This window comes from Schistocerca nitens, chromosome 10, assembly GCF_023898315.1.
Source record: "Schistocerca nitens isolate TAMUIC-IGC-003100 chromosome 10, iqSchNite1.1, whole genome shotgun sequence".
Lineage (NCBI taxonomy): Eukaryota > Metazoa > Arthropoda > Insecta > Orthoptera > Acrididae > Schistocerca > Schistocerca nitens.
Window position 1 is genome coordinate 100,398,853 of NC_064623.1, and position 19,028 is coordinate 100,417,880.

The 19,028-nt window shown below is 37.8% G+C and overlaps 1 protein-coding gene across 1 annotated transcript in view; it reads left to right on the top strand.

Moving 5' to 3' along the window:
• Positions 1–19,028, top strand: part of LOC126209770 (gephyrin) — a 133,964-nt gene that overhangs the window by 105,068 nt on the left and 9,868 nt on the right. The window contains exons 8-10 of the mRNA XM_049938896.1: positions 6,034–6,195; positions 11,218–11,379; positions 16,454–16,625. Coding sequence (XP_049794853.1) covers positions 6,034–6,195; positions 11,218–11,379; positions 16,454–16,625 — 496 coding nt within the window. The remainder of the gene's footprint in view (positions 1–6,033; positions 6,196–11,217; positions 11,380–16,453; positions 16,626–19,028) is intronic.

Consider the following 19,028-nt stretch of genomic DNA (forward strand, 5'->3'; position numbering starts at 1 on the left):
GACAGCAAAGGACTTGGAAGAGCAGTTGAACGGAATGGACAGTGTCTTGAAAGGAGGATATAAGATGAACATCAACAAAAGCAAAACGAGGATAATGGAATGTAGTCAAATTAAATCGGGTGATGCTGAGGGGATTAGATTAGGAAATGAGACACTTAAAGTAGTAAAGGAGTTTTGCTATTTAGGGAGTAAAATAACTGATGAGGCTCGAAGTAGAGAGGATATAAAATGTAGACTGGCAATGGCAAGGAAATTGTTTCTGAAGAAGAGAAATTTGTTAACATCGAGTATAGATTTAAGTGTCAGGAAGTCGTTTCTGAAAGTATTTGTATGGAGTGTAGCCATGTATGGAAGTGAAACATGGACGATAACCAGTTTGGACAAGAAGAGAATAGAAGCTTTCGAAATGTGGTGCTACAGAAGAATGCTGAAGATAAGGTGGGTAGATCACGTAACTAATGAGGAGGTATTGAATAGAAGAGAAGAGAAGAGAAGTTTGTGGCACAACTTGACTAGAAGAAGGGATCGGTTGGTAGGACATGTTTTGAGGCATCAAGGGATCACATTTAGCATTGGAGGGCAGCGTGGAGGGTAAAAATCGTAGAGGGAGATCAGGAGATCAATACACTAAGCAGATTCAGAAGGATGTAGGTTGCAGTAGGTACTGGGAGATGAAGAAGCTTGCACAGGATAGAGTAGCATGGAGAGCTGCATCAAACCAGTCTCAGGACTGAAGACCACAACAACAACAACATTCATTTAAATGTAATTTTTTGATTTCTGTTCCTGTGTCACACCATTTTAATCATCATATTAACATCTTCATTTGCTTTCATTTTCTCCTTATCATTATTTTTATGCTAGAAATCTTTGTTCATGTGATTTTAATTTATTTTATGTATTAATTGTGATTTTAATTTATTTTATGTATTAATTTTGATTTAATTTCTTTCGATTTATCATCCTGCTTTTTGTCCATGTTGTTGCATTCATTATTTCTATTTCTCATTTTGCTTGAATTTCATTTTACTTATAACTCCTTCTTTTGTCTAAATCTTCACCTACTTTATTTTGTCCACAATGTGAGAGGAATTTAGGTTATGTTTCAAATGTTTGTATGATGATTACCATAAAAACGTGGACACCTTGTAATGAAAAATACCTTTTTGACGCCATAGCGCAGTCAATATAAATGTATTATTTCATCTTTTGTTTTTGAACCAATAGATTGGCATATTTAAATATTTAAGTGTCATAAAAAATAAATATAATTAAATTCACATTCACAAAAATTTCTAGTGGGAAAAGAATGATATAAAGAAAAAATGAGACCAAGAGAGAAAGTTGATGGAGTGATTAAAATGATGTGAGAATGGAATAGAAATAAAAAATTACATTTAAACCAAGTAATTGAATAAAAATAATGATCAAAGTCATTTCAATAAAGATTTAAAAATAAACAAAATTTAAAGCATGTGACAACATTCGAACCCACGATTTCTGCACGTGAAGTTTTGTCCTTTATGCCATGCAACCAGCCCATATGTTACTACTTTTTTAATGCTATACATTTTATTTTGCATATCTTAAGGTTGCATATCTTAAGGAACAGACATTGCTGATGATCCACAGCTGTATTAAATACATGAAACTTATTTGTGTGCGATGTAGGGAGGTTTGGGTCGTCTGGATAGCATGGGTGGATAGCTTTACTTGTTAAGGCGACTGCTCGTGATAAACAGGAAATCTGGGTTCGAGTCCCTGTCAAGTACAGATTTTCATGGGTTGCCAGCAGACCATATCTATACCTAGTATAGGTGATGTCAAATGAATTTACAATCCGCGAACAAGTTTTATAATACTTTCCCAATAGTTGGAAGTTACACCCTGTAGGAAACTGGTACCAGGGCAGTGTTCTGCAGTAACAGATTTGCTGAGCTGTTGTAAGATTGTGTGATGCTTATGTTCTATACATTGGTCCTCCATTCTCCTGATGGTCTGACCAGTATATGGACATGCTACAACTGCAAGGAATATGATAAACACCTCTCTTATGCACACTAATTTCACCCTTTCCAGATGCTAAAGGGCTCTAATTTTAGATGGTGCTTGAAAAACACGCTTCATACCTTGTTCCCACAGAATACGACCAATCCTCTTGGAAATACTACCTGCGTAAGTGTTAGAGCCTGTAGATTAGCTACTACCTCATTAATTTGCGATCGGCTGGCAGCACAACGCCTGGTCTTTGTTTCACTTTAACCATTCAGGCGGAAGGTGAGTTCAAGGTGGGCTGACTCGGCTGACAAATGTTCATGGTCTGAAATTATGTAGGCACTATAAATCAAGGTATGAAGAGTCCCTTCATGCTGAGGTGGATGGCGACAACTGTCAGACTGGAGAGAGAGAGAGAGAGAGAGAGAGAGAGATCTGTGCAAGTTGGCTTCATATAAATGTCATGTCCCGACATTCAATCACTCTTACCCCTGACCAACATATTGTGAAAGACTCCATTACAATTGCCAACAGTTGGATTTTGAAACATTGTGGCAGATTTTTGTTTGCGAGACCGCGACATGAACCCGAGACTTATGCGTTTCACAGGCAGGTGCTCTACCAACTGATGTGCCTGAGCACAACTCACGATCCATCCTCACAGCTTTATTGTCACCAGTGCATAATCTTCTACCTTCCAAACTTCACAGTGGTTCTTCTGTGTAACTTCAGGACTATCACTCCTGGAAGAAAGGCACAATGTTTTTGTTTAAGGAATTTCTGCTATTTGACTGTTAATAGCGCATTTATTTTACACAGTCATGATTGCAGCTATACAGATATTTTCAAGTGCTTGTTGAAATATTAAAATATGTCTGACCAGTCTGTGACATGTCATCACAAAAAAAAAAAAAAAAAAAAAAAAAAAAAAAAAAAAAAAAAAAAAAAAAAAAAACACGAGAGAAACTATGATTTGGCTGTAGCCTGGTGATTTTTTTTTGCTTAATGAATTTTCACACTGCAGAGGGGTGTTTGCTGATAAGAACCTTCCTGGATGACTTAAACTGCTCTGCTGTACAGTAAATTTTCATTCTGGAAACAAATGCACAGGCTGTGGCTAAGCCATGTCTCTGCAATATCCCTTTTTCCAGAAGTGCTAGTCGTCCAGGTTTCGCAGTAGAGCTACTGTGAAATTTGGAAGATAGGAGACAAGGTACTGGTGGAAGCAAACTGTGACGGAGAGTTGGGAGTCATGCTTGGGTAGCTCAGTAAGTAAAACACTTGCCCATGAATGGCAAAGGTTCCCAGGTTAGTGCTGCAGTTCAGCACATATTTTTAATCTGCTACCAAGTTTCATACAAACACACTCTATGCCACTGGGAATTTATTCAGGAGAGTTGGATTATGTTTCTTAGAAATTATTTCAGCTTCATTTAATGATTTTTTTTGACAATTTTTGCATTTTCTTGGAATTGACTGAAAGGTGCTTCTTGGATGCAGTCACGGAGAATGTTGTTCTCTCACTACCACCATTTGGCTACATTTGCACATTTCCATGTTTCTGAGTGTGATATCATGTCTCAAAGTTCTGTGATCTATCTTGCATGGAAATTGTTGGACAACATAGCTTTGTCTTTGCCACAATAAGCTTTAAACTTGGCACTGATGCCCATGCTGTTTATAATACATTAAATCTGAAGACAACCAATTTATGACTGAAACTGATTATGATTGCTATCATATTACGTGGTTGTGCCTTAAATAAAAAGTAACATGTCTGTCAGTCTTTCAATACCTTTCCTTAATTTTTTTCCTTCTTCAAAATAGCACTTTGTCAGTGTAGATCCAGTGAACGATTATTAGTGGGATAAAGTTTTTTTAAAGCACATGGTACCATGAAATTTAAAAATCAAATACTTTTGTAAAATAATAATTCCTTGTCAAAGCTAACTAAATCCTAGGAATCAGAAAACTCTAAATTTCCATCTGAATAACAAGAATTTGAAATTTTTAGCCTGTAGAGGTGCTCTTTGCTGAGTAGCTATGATCCAAAAGTAAAAAAAAAAAAAAAAAAAAAGAGAGGAAAAAGCTATTAATTTACACTAGGAATCAGAGCAAGTGGAGATGGTCCACATTGTCAAGCTTCATTCCCAAGACATATGTTCTAAGAAAAGATGTGTACAAAGGTGTGGAGGAGAAGCAGATGATCCAGGGGGGGAAATGGAGGACATTACTGGGCATCAGGCATGTGTGATCTCAAAAGAGTAGTTTTGAAGAAAGGGTCAGTGTTGTTTGTCACAAAGCTTTGGAGGTAGTGGTGGTTGTGGTGATGACATCTCTGTATTCATTAGTTTTCAGAGTGTATGAAAATTAGCCAGTGTGTACTGAAAATCATAATAATGGATTGTACCAGTAATTTGTGTGCACAATTTGTACAGTTAATAGGTGGGAAGAGAGAGTTATTTGAGAGAAGGAAGTTGACTATGTTTAAAATGTTTTTCGTGCAGAGTTTTTCTTTTTACTGTGTTTGATGTGTTGCTACTTTTCTTTCCATCTGTCAATTTGAAAATGGAGAAATTTGTTCAAACATTATACAAACTGAGTAATGTTTATAAACAGTAAATTATAATAGTGATGATTACTGCATAGACTGGTCATTCTCACTTACATACAACACCCCACCCTCCCAAATTCACTTTTCCCAAGAAAGAAACCAAATAATGCAATGGTATGAAAATAAAAGAAGAAAGAAACTATGGCATGACACACACAGAAAAAAATTACAAATGTGGGGTGATGCGTGTATAGGATCTTACAGCTGCAGTTGGTAACTCTGACCAAATATGCATTGAATTCTGCTTGTGCATACATTGCTGAATAGAGGGAAATCAAGCAATTGGTTTGCCATGGAGCAGTGGTCTTTGAAGACAGGAATTGTGGCAGTGAAAGCCTTTTTCTGAAGTGAAGTGGCTCTGCCAAGGAGGCTGATAGTGTTTTGAACCAACAGTCACGAAGCAGGCTGGGGAAAAAATTGTTCAGTCATGTGAGAACCTGAACAAGTGCATGTGTATCACTCAAAAACAGTCCCAGGCATTCAGCACAGTGACATGCACAAATGTTGCAACTTTCACAACTTATGTCGGGGTGCTTAATGGATAATTTGAAGTTTTGCCTGTATAAAAGACAAGTGGCTCACGAGTTGAGAGACATTGATGAGCAATACAAACTCCCCAGTTTCATTGACATTCTTGCAGTGATTAACTGAGAATCACTGTTGCTATGACAGCAACTGATGTCTGATGAAGGAAACTTTTTTGTGACTGGATTTATTGATGAACAAAATTTCAGGATCCCGGGAAAATACAAGCAATTTAAATGAAAATCGCCAGATGAGCCTAAAAGTTGTTGTATGGTGTGCTGATGGCACATGTGAGGTTACTGGTTTCTATTTTCTTGAGGATGACGCTGCACCTGTATTGACAGGGATTCTGTCCAGTACTGCAAAATATTTTAACATTTCCTCATTTCGGAACTGCAGGTGAGAGGGTTTGTTTTATCAGGACAGTGCAATGGCTCACACAGCACACTGGAGTGTGACTATACTCTGACAAACATTTCCAAACAATGTTATATCCCACTTCACTTACTTACTTTGTGGTTATTTGAAGGAAAGTGTATTTGCCAGTTGTTTGCAAACAGGCTACGAATTTAAGATTGCCGTATGCCACTATACAAGTGCCATTCTGGAGGGTGTATGAAAGTTTGGTATGGTGATGTTTTCAGCACTGCATCTAGACAGAGGGGTTCATTTAGAGGAAGTTACTTTTAAGGTGTTGGGAGGTCCCGTGATGGGAATTGCATACTATAGTAATTGACAATTTATATGCTTGTATGTGATAACTGCATGAAATTAGTACTCGTATTCACTATGTGTGTGCCGTCATTTGAATTTGATAGATATGGTACCTGCAACCCTGTACTTTGCATGTGTGTTTTTCGGTGTTAGATACTAGTGTCGATGTTGCTGATATTTTTCAGGTTACCTAAAGTAGCGGTGCTCTCCACGGGAGACGAGCTGCAGGAACCTGACAAGCCGCTGTGCCCCGGCCGCATCCGAGACAGCAACAAGCTGACACTGCTGTCCCTGCTGGCCGAGCAGGGCTTTGGTGACACCTACGATGCTGGCATCGCAAGAGACAAGTAAGGGCATTCCATAGGCAGCATGCGTGTTTTATGCGTAAGACTGAAAAACAATCCATTAACAATATGTTGCGTTTTACTTATTGTGATTCCTGCTTGATTTCTTGTCTACAAGTGGAAATCACCACAAGTAAAAAGCAACATATTGTTAATGGACTGTTTTTCGATCTTAAAAACAAATCAAATTATAAATATCTTTAATTGCAGATTACTAGTGACAGTTTACCTCAATAAAGTGAAATGCGTCAGGTGAAAAAAAAAAACACACACACATTTTCTTGTAGTTGCAATGACAGAATGAAAATACCCTCAGGAATTGCAAAGCATCTATGGACAATATGGCCACACAAATGAAGTGATTAATAACTGTTTGTTTCAAGAGTGACACAGCTTATTTGAAAGCCCTCATTCTCCTCTATCAAACAAACATTTAACTTTTCCAAAAACCTGTAATATTCAATTCGTAAAATGCAATTAATTCCACATTTCAGTATTACAGTTTTGTAGCCTCAAGCTGTTGCAAACTTGCTGGGTGGCTGTAGCATGTCAGGAGGCATATGGCTGCTTGCTTTGCCATTCAGTGCAGTCAGATACTTCTCTCCAGTGGCTGCATTACCACACTGATATCTACTTTCGTACAGCTGTTTTGATTTTGCAAGTTGAACTAAGCTCTTCTTCTGTCTATACTTCTATTTCATTGTCTCCCTCCTCCATTATCTCTTTTCTGTCTTCTCCCTTCATTTAGGCTTTGCTATCCAATTCTATACCATGTTCACAAATTACACTAGACAATAATTTTTTTTACAAAGGCCAGAATTGTTGATTTACATGGATTTTAGTGTGCTGAATATTAGAATGACAAAAATGTAGGTTTTCTCAGGTTTGGAAGTTGTTGAAAGTTTTATGTTTTTCACGTATTATAATAGGCCATAGTCTAACAAGCATAGCAATGCCCAACATACATTTACTTACCAAACATTTGACGGTAGTTTTGGGGTTAATTCAATGTACTGATCACAAACTGAATCCATACATCACATCATTTTTTCAGATAGGCTGTAGTTTTTTAGATATTTGGTAGACTATGTGACTGAAATACATGAGCAATACAAAATTATAAAGTCTAATCTGTTCACAAACCATGTGGAAAATAAATGAAAGTGCTTTAGACTATGTACACGAAAAGCCACAGTTAATGTAGTTCAATTAAATATACAAATTTTCTTTTCACATGCCTCTTATGGGGAGATCATGAGTCTTTCTGCAAAGTCTAGTAGAATTCTTCCAAAACTGAAGTACTGAATCTTCCTTTGTACCAGTGTCTCATCACTTGAGGGTAAAATCTCTCACTATGGTTGTCGTTAAACACCCCACAGTCTTCAGGAAAAATGTAGATATGTGAGTGAATGAAGTGCACTTTGGGTGACATGATGCATTTCAGTTTCTGAAAGGCTCGTATGAGGTCATTCACAAGTTCAGTGTAATTTTTAGCCCTCCTGTTACCCAAGAACAATGACATACCTTTCTGAAAGCCTTGCCACATGCTTAGCTCATCAGGATAAATTGCTGGTCACTTAGGACCTTATGTATTTGTGGACTAATGAATAATCTCTGCTTGATCTTGTCAGCACTCAATCCAGGGCACTTTTCATGCAATTATTCAAAGGCACATTCATTTCCCTTATTCACTGCTTTTGAAAATGAGTTCATCAATCCTAGCTTCACATGAAGTGATGGTAATAGGACTTCACTATGCTTTACATGTGGTTCCCATGAGAGATTCTCTTTGTCAGACAATAAAACTTTTCGTCATGGTCAGTCCTTCTGTTTGTAGTGTAAATCCTTTGCACAATTGTTCCACTCACAAATCTAGCAACAGCACTCTCCTTGTAGGCCCATTGGCATACTGATAAGTGATAACTTTTAGATCAGCACATATGAGCTGTTGATGCTTAGTTGACGCTGTGCAAAATATCTCTTATCATGATTTAAATTTCCTTTGCAGGGGCTACATATGCCACTGGGATGGAAGGAAGCATGTTGCCATTATGTAGTTGCACGACTTAGAAACTAGTTTTCAAACCATATATGAAAAGTCTCCAATCATCCTGTTTCTATAAGATATTACGTTTTTGCATCAAACCTTCAACATCCATACAGTATGTCATTACTTTCGTTGGTTTGAAAAACCTTTAGAGTGGCTTTTGATGTTAGTGAAAAGCACAGACTTGAGCTGTATCCAGAAAATTCCCATTCATGAAACAAGAAGCTGATACTTCAGCTTTGTTTTGGAAGGTTGAAGTCTCCAACAAGAGTACTGAGTTCACTTTGTGTGATTTCATGCATTTCACTAGATTATGATAGTGTAAAGGTGGTGTATTTCGATGTGGAAGGAAGGCATCTGGTCTTCATCTTGTGACGACGTTCCCTGCTTTCTCTTCATCGATTGTTCTTGGTGTCGACGTACTGGCTGCTACACTGGGTTGCAGAAGTAGAACTACTGTCTGCTGTAAATGATGTAGTCAACAGATGCACAGTTGTGTTTCACAGTCTTTTACTTTCACAGTTCACAACCTCCAATATTACACAGTAATATGGTCAGTGCACTATTGTTTAACTTTCAATAAGCCTCATTAATAGTTTGCAGGCAAACATCCACATACTGTTACAATAGTTTCCTGTTAAAAGCCTAACACAAAGTTCTCAGACCTTGAAGAATAGAAAGGTACGTATGGAGCAGACACTGTCACTGTTTCTACACTCAGCGTAATTGGGTAACACTTATTTCACTGTTGAGTTGATGCATTGTTGTCATTCTAACCAACACGGGTTCCTCGTCTGAAACTCGGTCGTGGACTGACTGTCTCATGACCAAAAATCAGGCCCTTATATATCATCACAATAATAGGCCCTGAAACTACACATTGTTCGATGTGTAATTTACTGAAACTACATTTAAAACTTCACTCATTAAATTAACTGAATACATCGAAAAATTCCATCTTTATAACAGTTTCTTCTACTACGATGGTTAAGGCGAATTATTTGTGTAAATCATGAAATTAACAAATATCGTTACGCAAACAATACTTTTGACAAAACTTAATTACTTTGGAATTAATTAAGGGCTGGTTTTGCTAAAATGTTTCCGACTAGAGACAAATAGATAGTTTAAGAATACTAGCATTTTGTCTTCGAAATGTTTATAATTATTACAGAATTTATATTTGTTTATATGTCAACAGTAGAATTTAAGTTACGAAACAAAAACCGATTATGCCCTATAATGAAAGATACTAACTAGTAATAGTCAAAATAAATTAGAAAATCAATTACATACATAAAACTAAGCCCAAAACTAGATCTAGTGTTAGGATTCTTTAACTGAGGGCCAACCTTCCTCTTTTATGAAAATGCCAGTTATACTCATGTATGTTAATGGTAATTAGTTCAAAAATGAAAAAATCAATTTTAAGGAGGCAGATAACAAAACAAGGGGGGAAGTAAAAAATATCCCAGCTTTCTTCGTAACAATCTTCACTGTAACTAGAAAATTTTACTGTTGTGGCTACTGAGGCATTTCATACTGAAAGACCCACTCCATAAGGCACTGGCCGTGTTGCACTTGGTGCATTAGGATACTGTATGGTGCTTTTTTCCCCCTTGTTAAATCCTCTGTTGAATGGAGGCACCAAGTAGAATTAGCAATCTGTTGCGTGGTTTGTAGGCTCGTGCCAAATTTGTTGGCTCCTGCCAGATGTCCACATTGCAAAACCCATGGAAACCTTTTTCATTTCTTCCATCCGTTTAGAGTTGATGAATATGAATATGTTGTACAACAAACATGAGGAGCCCATTCTTTTGATTGGTCCATTACATGGCACCTGAATTATAGAAATAGGCAGTTTTTCACTGCTTGTGACAATGTTTGCTTTCTTTGTCCAAAAATTGTTGGGGTTAGTAACACATCTGAGGGGGAGGGGGGGGGCAGGGGGGGGGGTCATAACAGCAGTTTTGTTTCCACGCAGTAACTCAGAAACTATAGTAAAAGTCAAGTCACAGTACATAGTGGTGCACTCCAGAAGGAAAGCTGTCTCAGATTGTGTTAGCTAGAAACAAAACACTGATGTGATATCTTGTGGAACGTGTATTCACCGATTGATATATATGAGGATGTGATCAAGGTTGTTGCCTCGCATCATAATGTGTGTATATTATAACTGTATGAAACACAACATTCATGTGTGATTTCAGTGACATTCATGGTATGACAAGAAAATGAGAGCTAAAGAATAGAAATAAGGCCATAACAAACTTCATATAGCACAAAAATGGAAGCAAAAAAACAAAAATTATTGTCATTTTCGAATTCAGCATACCAAAATCTATAAAACTTGTGTATTTTTCTTCAAGTAAAAGCATCATTGTTGAGTAGTGTTAGTTGACAGTTTTATTGGGGCTATGTTGTCAATACTGAACATAAATACAGGAGCTCAATACCACTTCAAAAAAAGGAAACATTAAATTTCAGTATAGTGATAACTGGTTTGGGTTGATTGACAACCATCTTCAGATCACATTTATCAAAGAAACAATACCTACGTACATTCTTGGTCATACCATCATTAGTAAATGTAACATGTAAATAATTAAAAAGAAAGTTGTTTAAAGCATGGCTGTCAACTGTCAATGTTTAAAACCATGAGAAATCTACTTCTCCTCCCCCCCCCCCTCCCTCCCCCCCCCCCTCTCTCTCTCTCTCTCTCTCTCTCTCTCTCTCTCTCTCTTCTCTCACACACTCACACTCACTCTCTCTCTTCCCTCTCCTTTCTCCCCCTTTTTTTCTACATAAAAAGAAATAAATTGTGTTCTCTTTCTCCACTGTGTGTTATTTCATGAAGTACGCTGCATTTGGCGCTCAAGCTGTTTTTGTAGAACTCTTCTTTTTTTAAGATAATAAATGTAGTATTGAAACAAACAAAGACACAGGATGCAAGAAGTGACACTTCTTTTCGTATGCAGCCCCGACTCGATGCTGGAGAGGTTGACTGCAGCATTGGAGATGGCTGACGTGGTGATTTCAACAGGCAGTGTCTCAATGGGTGAACGTGACATGCTGAAAGACGTGCTCATAAATGACCTTGGTGCCACCATACACTTTGGAAGAGTTTTTATGAAACCAGGGTAACTACAGTACTTCATATTATCACCATTTTCAGTGTGTTCATATTCACAAGCATGCAATATGACACTAATTCCCATTGTATTACTTGATATTTACTTTATATCTAAAAACAAAGATGATGTGACTTACCGAACGAAAGCGCTAGCAGGTCGATAGACACACAAACACAAACACACACACACACACACAAAATTCAAGCTTTCGCAACAAACTGTTGCCTCATCAGGAAAGAGGGGAAGGAGAGGGAAAGACGAAAGGATGTGGGTTTTAAGGGAGAGGGTAAGGAGTCATTCCAATCCCGGGAGCGGAAAGACTTACCTTAGGGGGAAAAAAGGACAGGTATACACTCGCACACACACACATATCCATCCACACATATACAGACACAAGCAGACATATTTAAAGACAAAGAAGATCTTAGGTGATTGCAAATTATAGGTGTAAAAGTAACTACTCACTGAATAGTATGCTGCACCAATGAGCTTTTCCAAATTGTCCAGTCAGTACAGTTTCATAAAATGCCTTTACAAGTCATTCATTCACAGTTTTTCAATATTTACGTGGTAGAATGTAAGTAATTTAGGAGTAATTAAGATATTTGTCTCAAATTTTGATGTTATTTATTTAACCAAACCTGGTTTCAACGTAAGTTCCTAGATAGCACCTTAATCTTGTAGTCTCTCTTGTAGCAAACTGTTTGGGTTTGTAACTGACAAACCTTCCCCAAAGAAGAATATGAAGGAGGAAGAATAATTAGACTTTTATGAAGTCAATCATAGGGTCTTTACTAGTCTATTAACAGAGAAAATTATGTGGACTACTACAGCTGGTGTGTTAAAAATAGATCCACAAATTATTTGTACTGAGTATCTATTATCATGTGTAACTTTCCCTGTTGGCAAACTTTTGCACGTTGACATACTTGTGATGATTTCAAAGCACAGATTCGTACACAGAGCTGTTGATCTTGTGAATGCTAATCTTGGAATGTTATGTTAAGATGTTAACTGGATGAAAGCTTACTGTAGGTGGCTGACCCATTGTCTGGTGGTGGTATATAAAGACTAATACATTAACAATTTGTGAAGTCAGTAAGTACATTTTAGTTTATAATATTACAGGGGTCACATTTAGTAGTGGTATCCTTGTATTGAATCCAATGATTTTATTTAACTCTATGAAAGATAACTGGAAAAATAATGAAGTTGGAAGGACTATTTGTTAACAGTAACTGTACATCTGCTTTAGTTTACTAGGTTTTATGTAAATTTCTCAGGATTGTAATTAATGTATTCAGTATCTTAATTAAGTCACCGAACTTCATCAAACCAGTCTCAGGACTGAAGACCACAACAACAACAACAAGTAACCGAAGTCAAAAAAGGCCCCAGCAGTAGACAACATTCCATTAGAGCTACTGGTAGCCTTGGGAGTGCCAGTCTTGACAAAACTCTACCATCTGGTAGGTGAGCAAGATGTATGAGACAGGCAAAATACCCTCACACTTCAAGAAGAATATAATAATTCCAATCCCAATGAAAACAGGTATTGACAGGTGTGAAAATTACCAAACCATTAGTTTAATAAGTCATGGCTGCAAAACACTAACACGAATTCTGTACAGACAAATGGAAAAACTGGTAGAAGCTGACCCCTAGGATGATCAGTTTGGATTCCATAGAAATCTTGGAACACGTAAGGCAATGCTGACTCTACGACTTATCTTAGAAGATAGATTAAGGAAAGGCAAACCTATGTTTCTAGCATTTGTAGACTTGGAGAAAGCTTTTAACAGTGTTGACTGGAATACTCTCTTTAAAATTCTGGAGGTGGCAGGGGTAAAATACAGTGAGCGAAAGGCTTTTTACAATTGGTACAGAAACCAGAAGGCAGTTATAAGAGTAGAGGGGCATGAAAGGGAAGTAGTGGTTGAGAAGGGAGTGAGACAGGGTTGTAGCCTATTCCCAATGTTATTCAATCTGTGTATTGAACAAGCAGTAAAGGAAACAAAAGAAAAAATTGGAGTAGGAATTAAAAGCCATGGAGAATAAATAAAAACTTTGAGGTTTGCTGATGACATTGTAATTCTGTCAGAGACAGCAAAGGACATGGAAAAGCAGTTGAATAGAATGGACAGTGTCCTGAAAGGAGGATATAAGATGAACATCAACAAAGGCAAAATGAGGATAATGGAATCTAGTCGAATGAAACTAGGTGATGCTGAGGGAATTAGATTAGGAAATGAGTCAGTTAAAGTAGTGGATGAGTTTTGCTATTTGGGGAGCAAAATAACTGATGATAGTCGAACTAGGGAGGATATAAAATGTAGACTGGCTGTGGCAAGGAAAGCGTTTCTGAAGAAGAGAATTTTGTTAACGTCGAGTGTAGACTTAAATATTGGGAGTCCTTTCTGAAAGTGTTTGTATGGAGTGCAGCCATCTATGGAAGTGAAATATGGATGATAAACAGTTTAGACAAGAAGACAATAGAAGCTTTTGAAATGTGGTGCTACAGAAGAATGCTGAAGATTAAATGGGTACATCACCTAACTATGAGGAGGTACTGAGTAGAATTGAAGAGAAGAGGAGTTTGTGGCACAACCTGACTAAAAGAAGGGACCAGTTGGTAGGACACTTTCTAAGGCATCAAGGGATCACCAATTTAGTACTGGAGAGAGAATCATGGAGGATAGAAATCGTAGAGGTAGACAAAGAGATGCATACAATATGCAGATCCAGAAGGATGTAGGTTGCAGTAGTTAATTGGAGATGAAGAAGCTTGCACAGGATAGAGTAGCATGGAGAGCTGCATCAAACCAGTCTCTGGACTGAAGACCACAACAACAATGATAACAAGAACAACACTTAACATCTTATTTATTCGCATAATCAAATGTATCATCAAGAACGGAAGGGCTACCTGTGAAACCAGTCATGTGGTCTAAAAGCTAAGTTGCAACCACTGTGCTGAATTCTATGTAGGCATGAAAACCAACAGACTGTCTGTCCGCATGAATGACCACTGACAAACTGTGGTCAGTAAACAAGTGGTCCACCCTGTTGCTGAACATGCTGCCAAAAATGATATCCTTCATTTCAGTGACTGCTTCACAGCCTGTGCCACATGAATCCTTCCCACCAACATCAGCTTTTCTGAATTGCGCAGGTGGGAACTTTCTCTGCAGTACATCCTATGTTCCCATAACCCTCCTGGCCTCAACCTTCGTTAATTGCTGTACTCGCCCATCCAGCCCCATTCCCTGCTCCCATTCCAGCACTACATAGCCGTCATTCCACCACCACACCCATTGTTTTGTGTGTGTGTGTGGGGGGGGGGGGGGGGCGCGCGCGCGCGCACGTGCGTGTGTTGTGCCTATCTGCGACTCAGCATCTTCGCTATATGGTGAGTAGCAACTTTACTTCTCATCATATTGTTTTATTAAATTACAATTTTGTTTACACAGTCCATGCTAAATATGCATATATTTCTGTATGGTTTGGTAGTTTTTTTTCATTTTCTTTTTTAAGGTCATCTTTTGTGGTTTATGTAAGTTACACCTCTTTTTTATTATCGTATTACACAGCATCTGATGGTTAAGATATATTTTATAAGAAATTAAAATGGAATGTTTACACAGTCCATGCTAAATATGCATATATTTCTGTATGGTTTGGTAGTTTTTTTTCATTTTCTTTTTTAAGGTCATCTTTTGTGGTTTATGTAAGTTACACCTCTTTTTTATTATCGTATTACACAGCATCTGATGGTTAAGATATATTTTATAAGAAATTAAAATGGAATGTTTTGAGAGATTTTTTGTAAATATTCGTGTTCTTTATTTCTCTCAAGTTAGAAGGAAGTTTTCTTGTGTCGTGGTTGTGTTGTGCCTCGATATCTTGAGTATCGGTAGCATATTTGAATTTTGTCCAGCACAACAGTTCGTATAAGTATATGCTGGGTAGTATTAGCATCTTAAGAGCTTCAGAAATGGCCTACATAATTCTCTCCATTTAAGGTTTGCTATTATTCTTGCTGCTCTTTTTTGTAATTTGAATACTATATTAGTGTTTATTTTGGAAGTGCTTCCCCAATGCCATAACTTAATATCAAATTGGATTAGAGTATAGTATAGCATTTTCATAATCTTATAGGTAGCCAAGTTTGTGCAGCACATATAGGTTTGAGCTGAGTTTTCCCCATACGTGTTCTATGAACTTATCTCAGTTGTCATTTCCATTGATTATTTGTCCATGGAATTTTTTAGATTTCTACTATGCTCTTTTGTATACAAATGTTGATTTATTCGTTGTGTTGTTTTTTTTTCTTTAGTTTGAAATTTAGACAAAGTGTTTTAGTAATGTTGTTATGGAAATTTATTTCAGTAAACCTTTGGATAACATGATTTACTTCCATGTTGGCATTTATTTCTAGATTTTTTTGTATCTATCTTCTAATAGTAAAGTTGTGTCATGTGCATAAGTAACTAGATTACCATAATTAACCTTGTTTGGGATGTGATTTGTGTATAAAATGAAAATCAATGGGCCAAGAATGGATCCCTGTGGGACCCTGGAGTGTAGCGTTCTCACTTCATATCTTGTTTTTGTACTTCCTGTATATTGGCACCTGTTTCCAGGTACGATAGAATTCAGTCTCTTCTGTTTCCTCTTCTACTAATGTTTTGTGGCCTACATAGTCAGATGCCTTCATAGAGCCATAGAAATTCTTACACATTTGTTTCTAAAATCTGAGTTGGTTATGACATTTTGATGAGATCTGTGAGTGCATCTTTCTGGAAGCCAAATTTGTTTTTCTTGAGTATCTCATATTTAATCAGAAATGCAATGAGTCTCTGTGCGTTCTTGAATTTATTAAACTGATCAAGCTAAATACTGGAATGGTTGATTTGAAAAGGATACAACATATTTCTTTCCTGTCCACAACCCAAAAGCTTGTGCTGCATCTCCTGTGATCTCATCATTGATGAGGTGTTAAAATCTAGTCAGTCTTCCTTTTAATTTCTTTTAACTGTTAAGTGTGCTCGAAGAAACATAAGAAATAATTCTGTGACAGTAAACCGACGACATTTGCAACACTGGAATACAAAGGGCGCTGCAAGCTGGTGTTCGGGCTGCCGGGGAACCCCGTATCTGCGACTGTGACGTGCCACCTCTTCGTACTGCCAGCTCTGCGCAAGATGTCTGGCTCTACACTCTTGCTGCTCGGCACAATTGTTTCTGCTAAGGTATTATGTTAGGTTCTTCTCTCCCTGTGTGTGTGTGTGTGTTTTATATAGATGTATTCTTTCTTTACATAGATTTTAGTGATCTATCTGATTTCATATTATTGCTGTTGCTCCATCCACTGAAGGATAACTTTGGTAGCTTAGTCTACTTTTAAATGTTCCTTTCTGCTGCTCAGTGCCTCTCCTACTCCTGTAGAGGTGGGTGGAAATCTGTCCTCCATTAATCTCTATATATTGGGCCGAGAGAAACCGTCTCAGGAAGATAACGGTATGGTTAGTATAGATTACAATGAAGGGCAGAACTGTACCAAGAAAATGAAAGATTAAATGAGTCAATTAGAAAAAGAAGATTAAAATTTTATGGACATATGTTTATAATGGACAAGAGGAGGCTGAAACTCTTTTAAGATACTTCACAACAGACTAATGTTTCTAACATATCATTCAGGGAGATTGGACAGCATCTTCGATGGGCAGAATTAAATTGAGGAGGCATCTCAGGCAAGATAAAATACATGTCACTGTCTGACAGCTTTAAAGGCTTGCATGATGAACAGAAACTGAACCGTGGACAGATATACGAACTGTTACCATGTATTTATATATTAACCATAGGCCATTAGGTGCCACCTAAAACTGTTATCTTCAGTTTTCTCAAGACATTATCTTCCCAATACATTAGATAAAACAGATTTAGAAATACAATTATTTAAATCCATTTAATAGATTTAAATCCATTTAAATAACTTTAAAATAATTTTATTAATAATTGATGGTTTATATTTAGAAATACAGATATTTACAAGAAGTTACTCTTCTTGAAATTAATGTTCACATCAATCTGGATAATAGTTTCCATTTATTCATTATCAGTATACATTTGTGGTTTGGAGTCCACATTAAACTGTAGGTCCCCCTATGCTTTTTAGAGCATAGCCATGCTTTTTAGAGCATAGCTATGCTTTCATAGCTATGCTTTTTAGAGCAGAGCTATGCTTTGTTACTGTACACATTGTCTGCCAGTCAATAGTGAAGTAAAACACACACTCACAATCAGATGGATTGACTTTTACAACATAAAATTGATAATATTTGGTTACAAGAAGGGTTGGGTAATAGTACTTAGACTACAAGAAAGGTTGAATATAGAAATTCCTTTTCTTAATTTTGTTCTTGGTGTTAATAATGGCTTTTTGGATGCTCTAACAAATTACTACTCTATCTTTCAATGCAGAAAATTATAATGTACAGAAAGCTCTGCTTGAAAATTCCAAATTGTTTAGGAATGAAGGAAACAATTCACTGAAAGTGCTGTTTCGTCAGTAGGCACACAGAGCTCTGCTAGCTTTCAGTAGGAAAAAGAAGCAAACACACACACACACACACTCACACTCTCACTCTCTCTCTCTCTCTCTCTCTCTCTCTCTCTCTCTCTCTCTCTCTCTCTCTCTCTATCGGTTGGGGGGAGGGCAGTGAATTACTTTAGGTTTAGGCCAGGAAAATTATGGGAGTGAAGGATTTGCTGTAAGGATAGCTCCCATCTGTGCAGCCCAGAAAAGCTGGTGGTGGTGGGGAGGTTCCAGATGGCACAGACTGTGAAGCAACCATTGAAATTTCACATGTTGTAGTCTCCTACATGTTGTGCCACTGGGTGATCCACCTTGTTTTTGGCAACAGTTTGGCGGTGGCCATTCTTTCTAGTTGACACTGGTTGGTTGTCATACCAATGTAAAATGCTGTGCAGTGGTTGCAGCAGACCTTGTATATGATCCCTGTGGCAGGGGATTTGGGGTGGGAGTGGCATAGTGATGGTGTAGGATGTTCTGGAGATTGGGTAGGTGGTGGAACACTACTTTGGGAGGGGTTGGAAGTATCTTGGGTAAGCTGTCCCTAATTTTGGGACATGATGACAGATAAAGCCCTGATAAAAGATATGGTTCAGTTGTTCTAGTCTGGGGTGGCACAAGATAACAAGTGGGGTGCTTCTTTGAGGTTGTGAGGTTCAGGTGTGTGTGTGTGTGTGTGTGTGTGTGTGTGTGTGTGTGTGTGTGAGAGAGAGAGAGAGAGAGAGAGAGAGAGAGAATATGGCACGGGAAGTCTGTTTGTGAATTAGATCTTCACTGTATTGCCTGCCTGCAAAGGTCTTTCTGAGGCCTTCACCATACTTGGTGAGGGAGCTCTCATCACTGCAGATGCGTCTACCACAGGTGACTGGGCTGTATGTGAGGGATGTTTTGATGTGGAAGATCGGGCAGCTGTCAGAGAACAGGTACTGTTGGTGATTGGTGGGTTTGATGTGGACCGAGGTGCGGATGGAGTTATCTGAGAGGAGGAGATTCACACCTAGGAAAGTGGCAGAATGGGTGGAGGAGGACCAGGTAAGGTGGATAGGAGAGAAGGTGT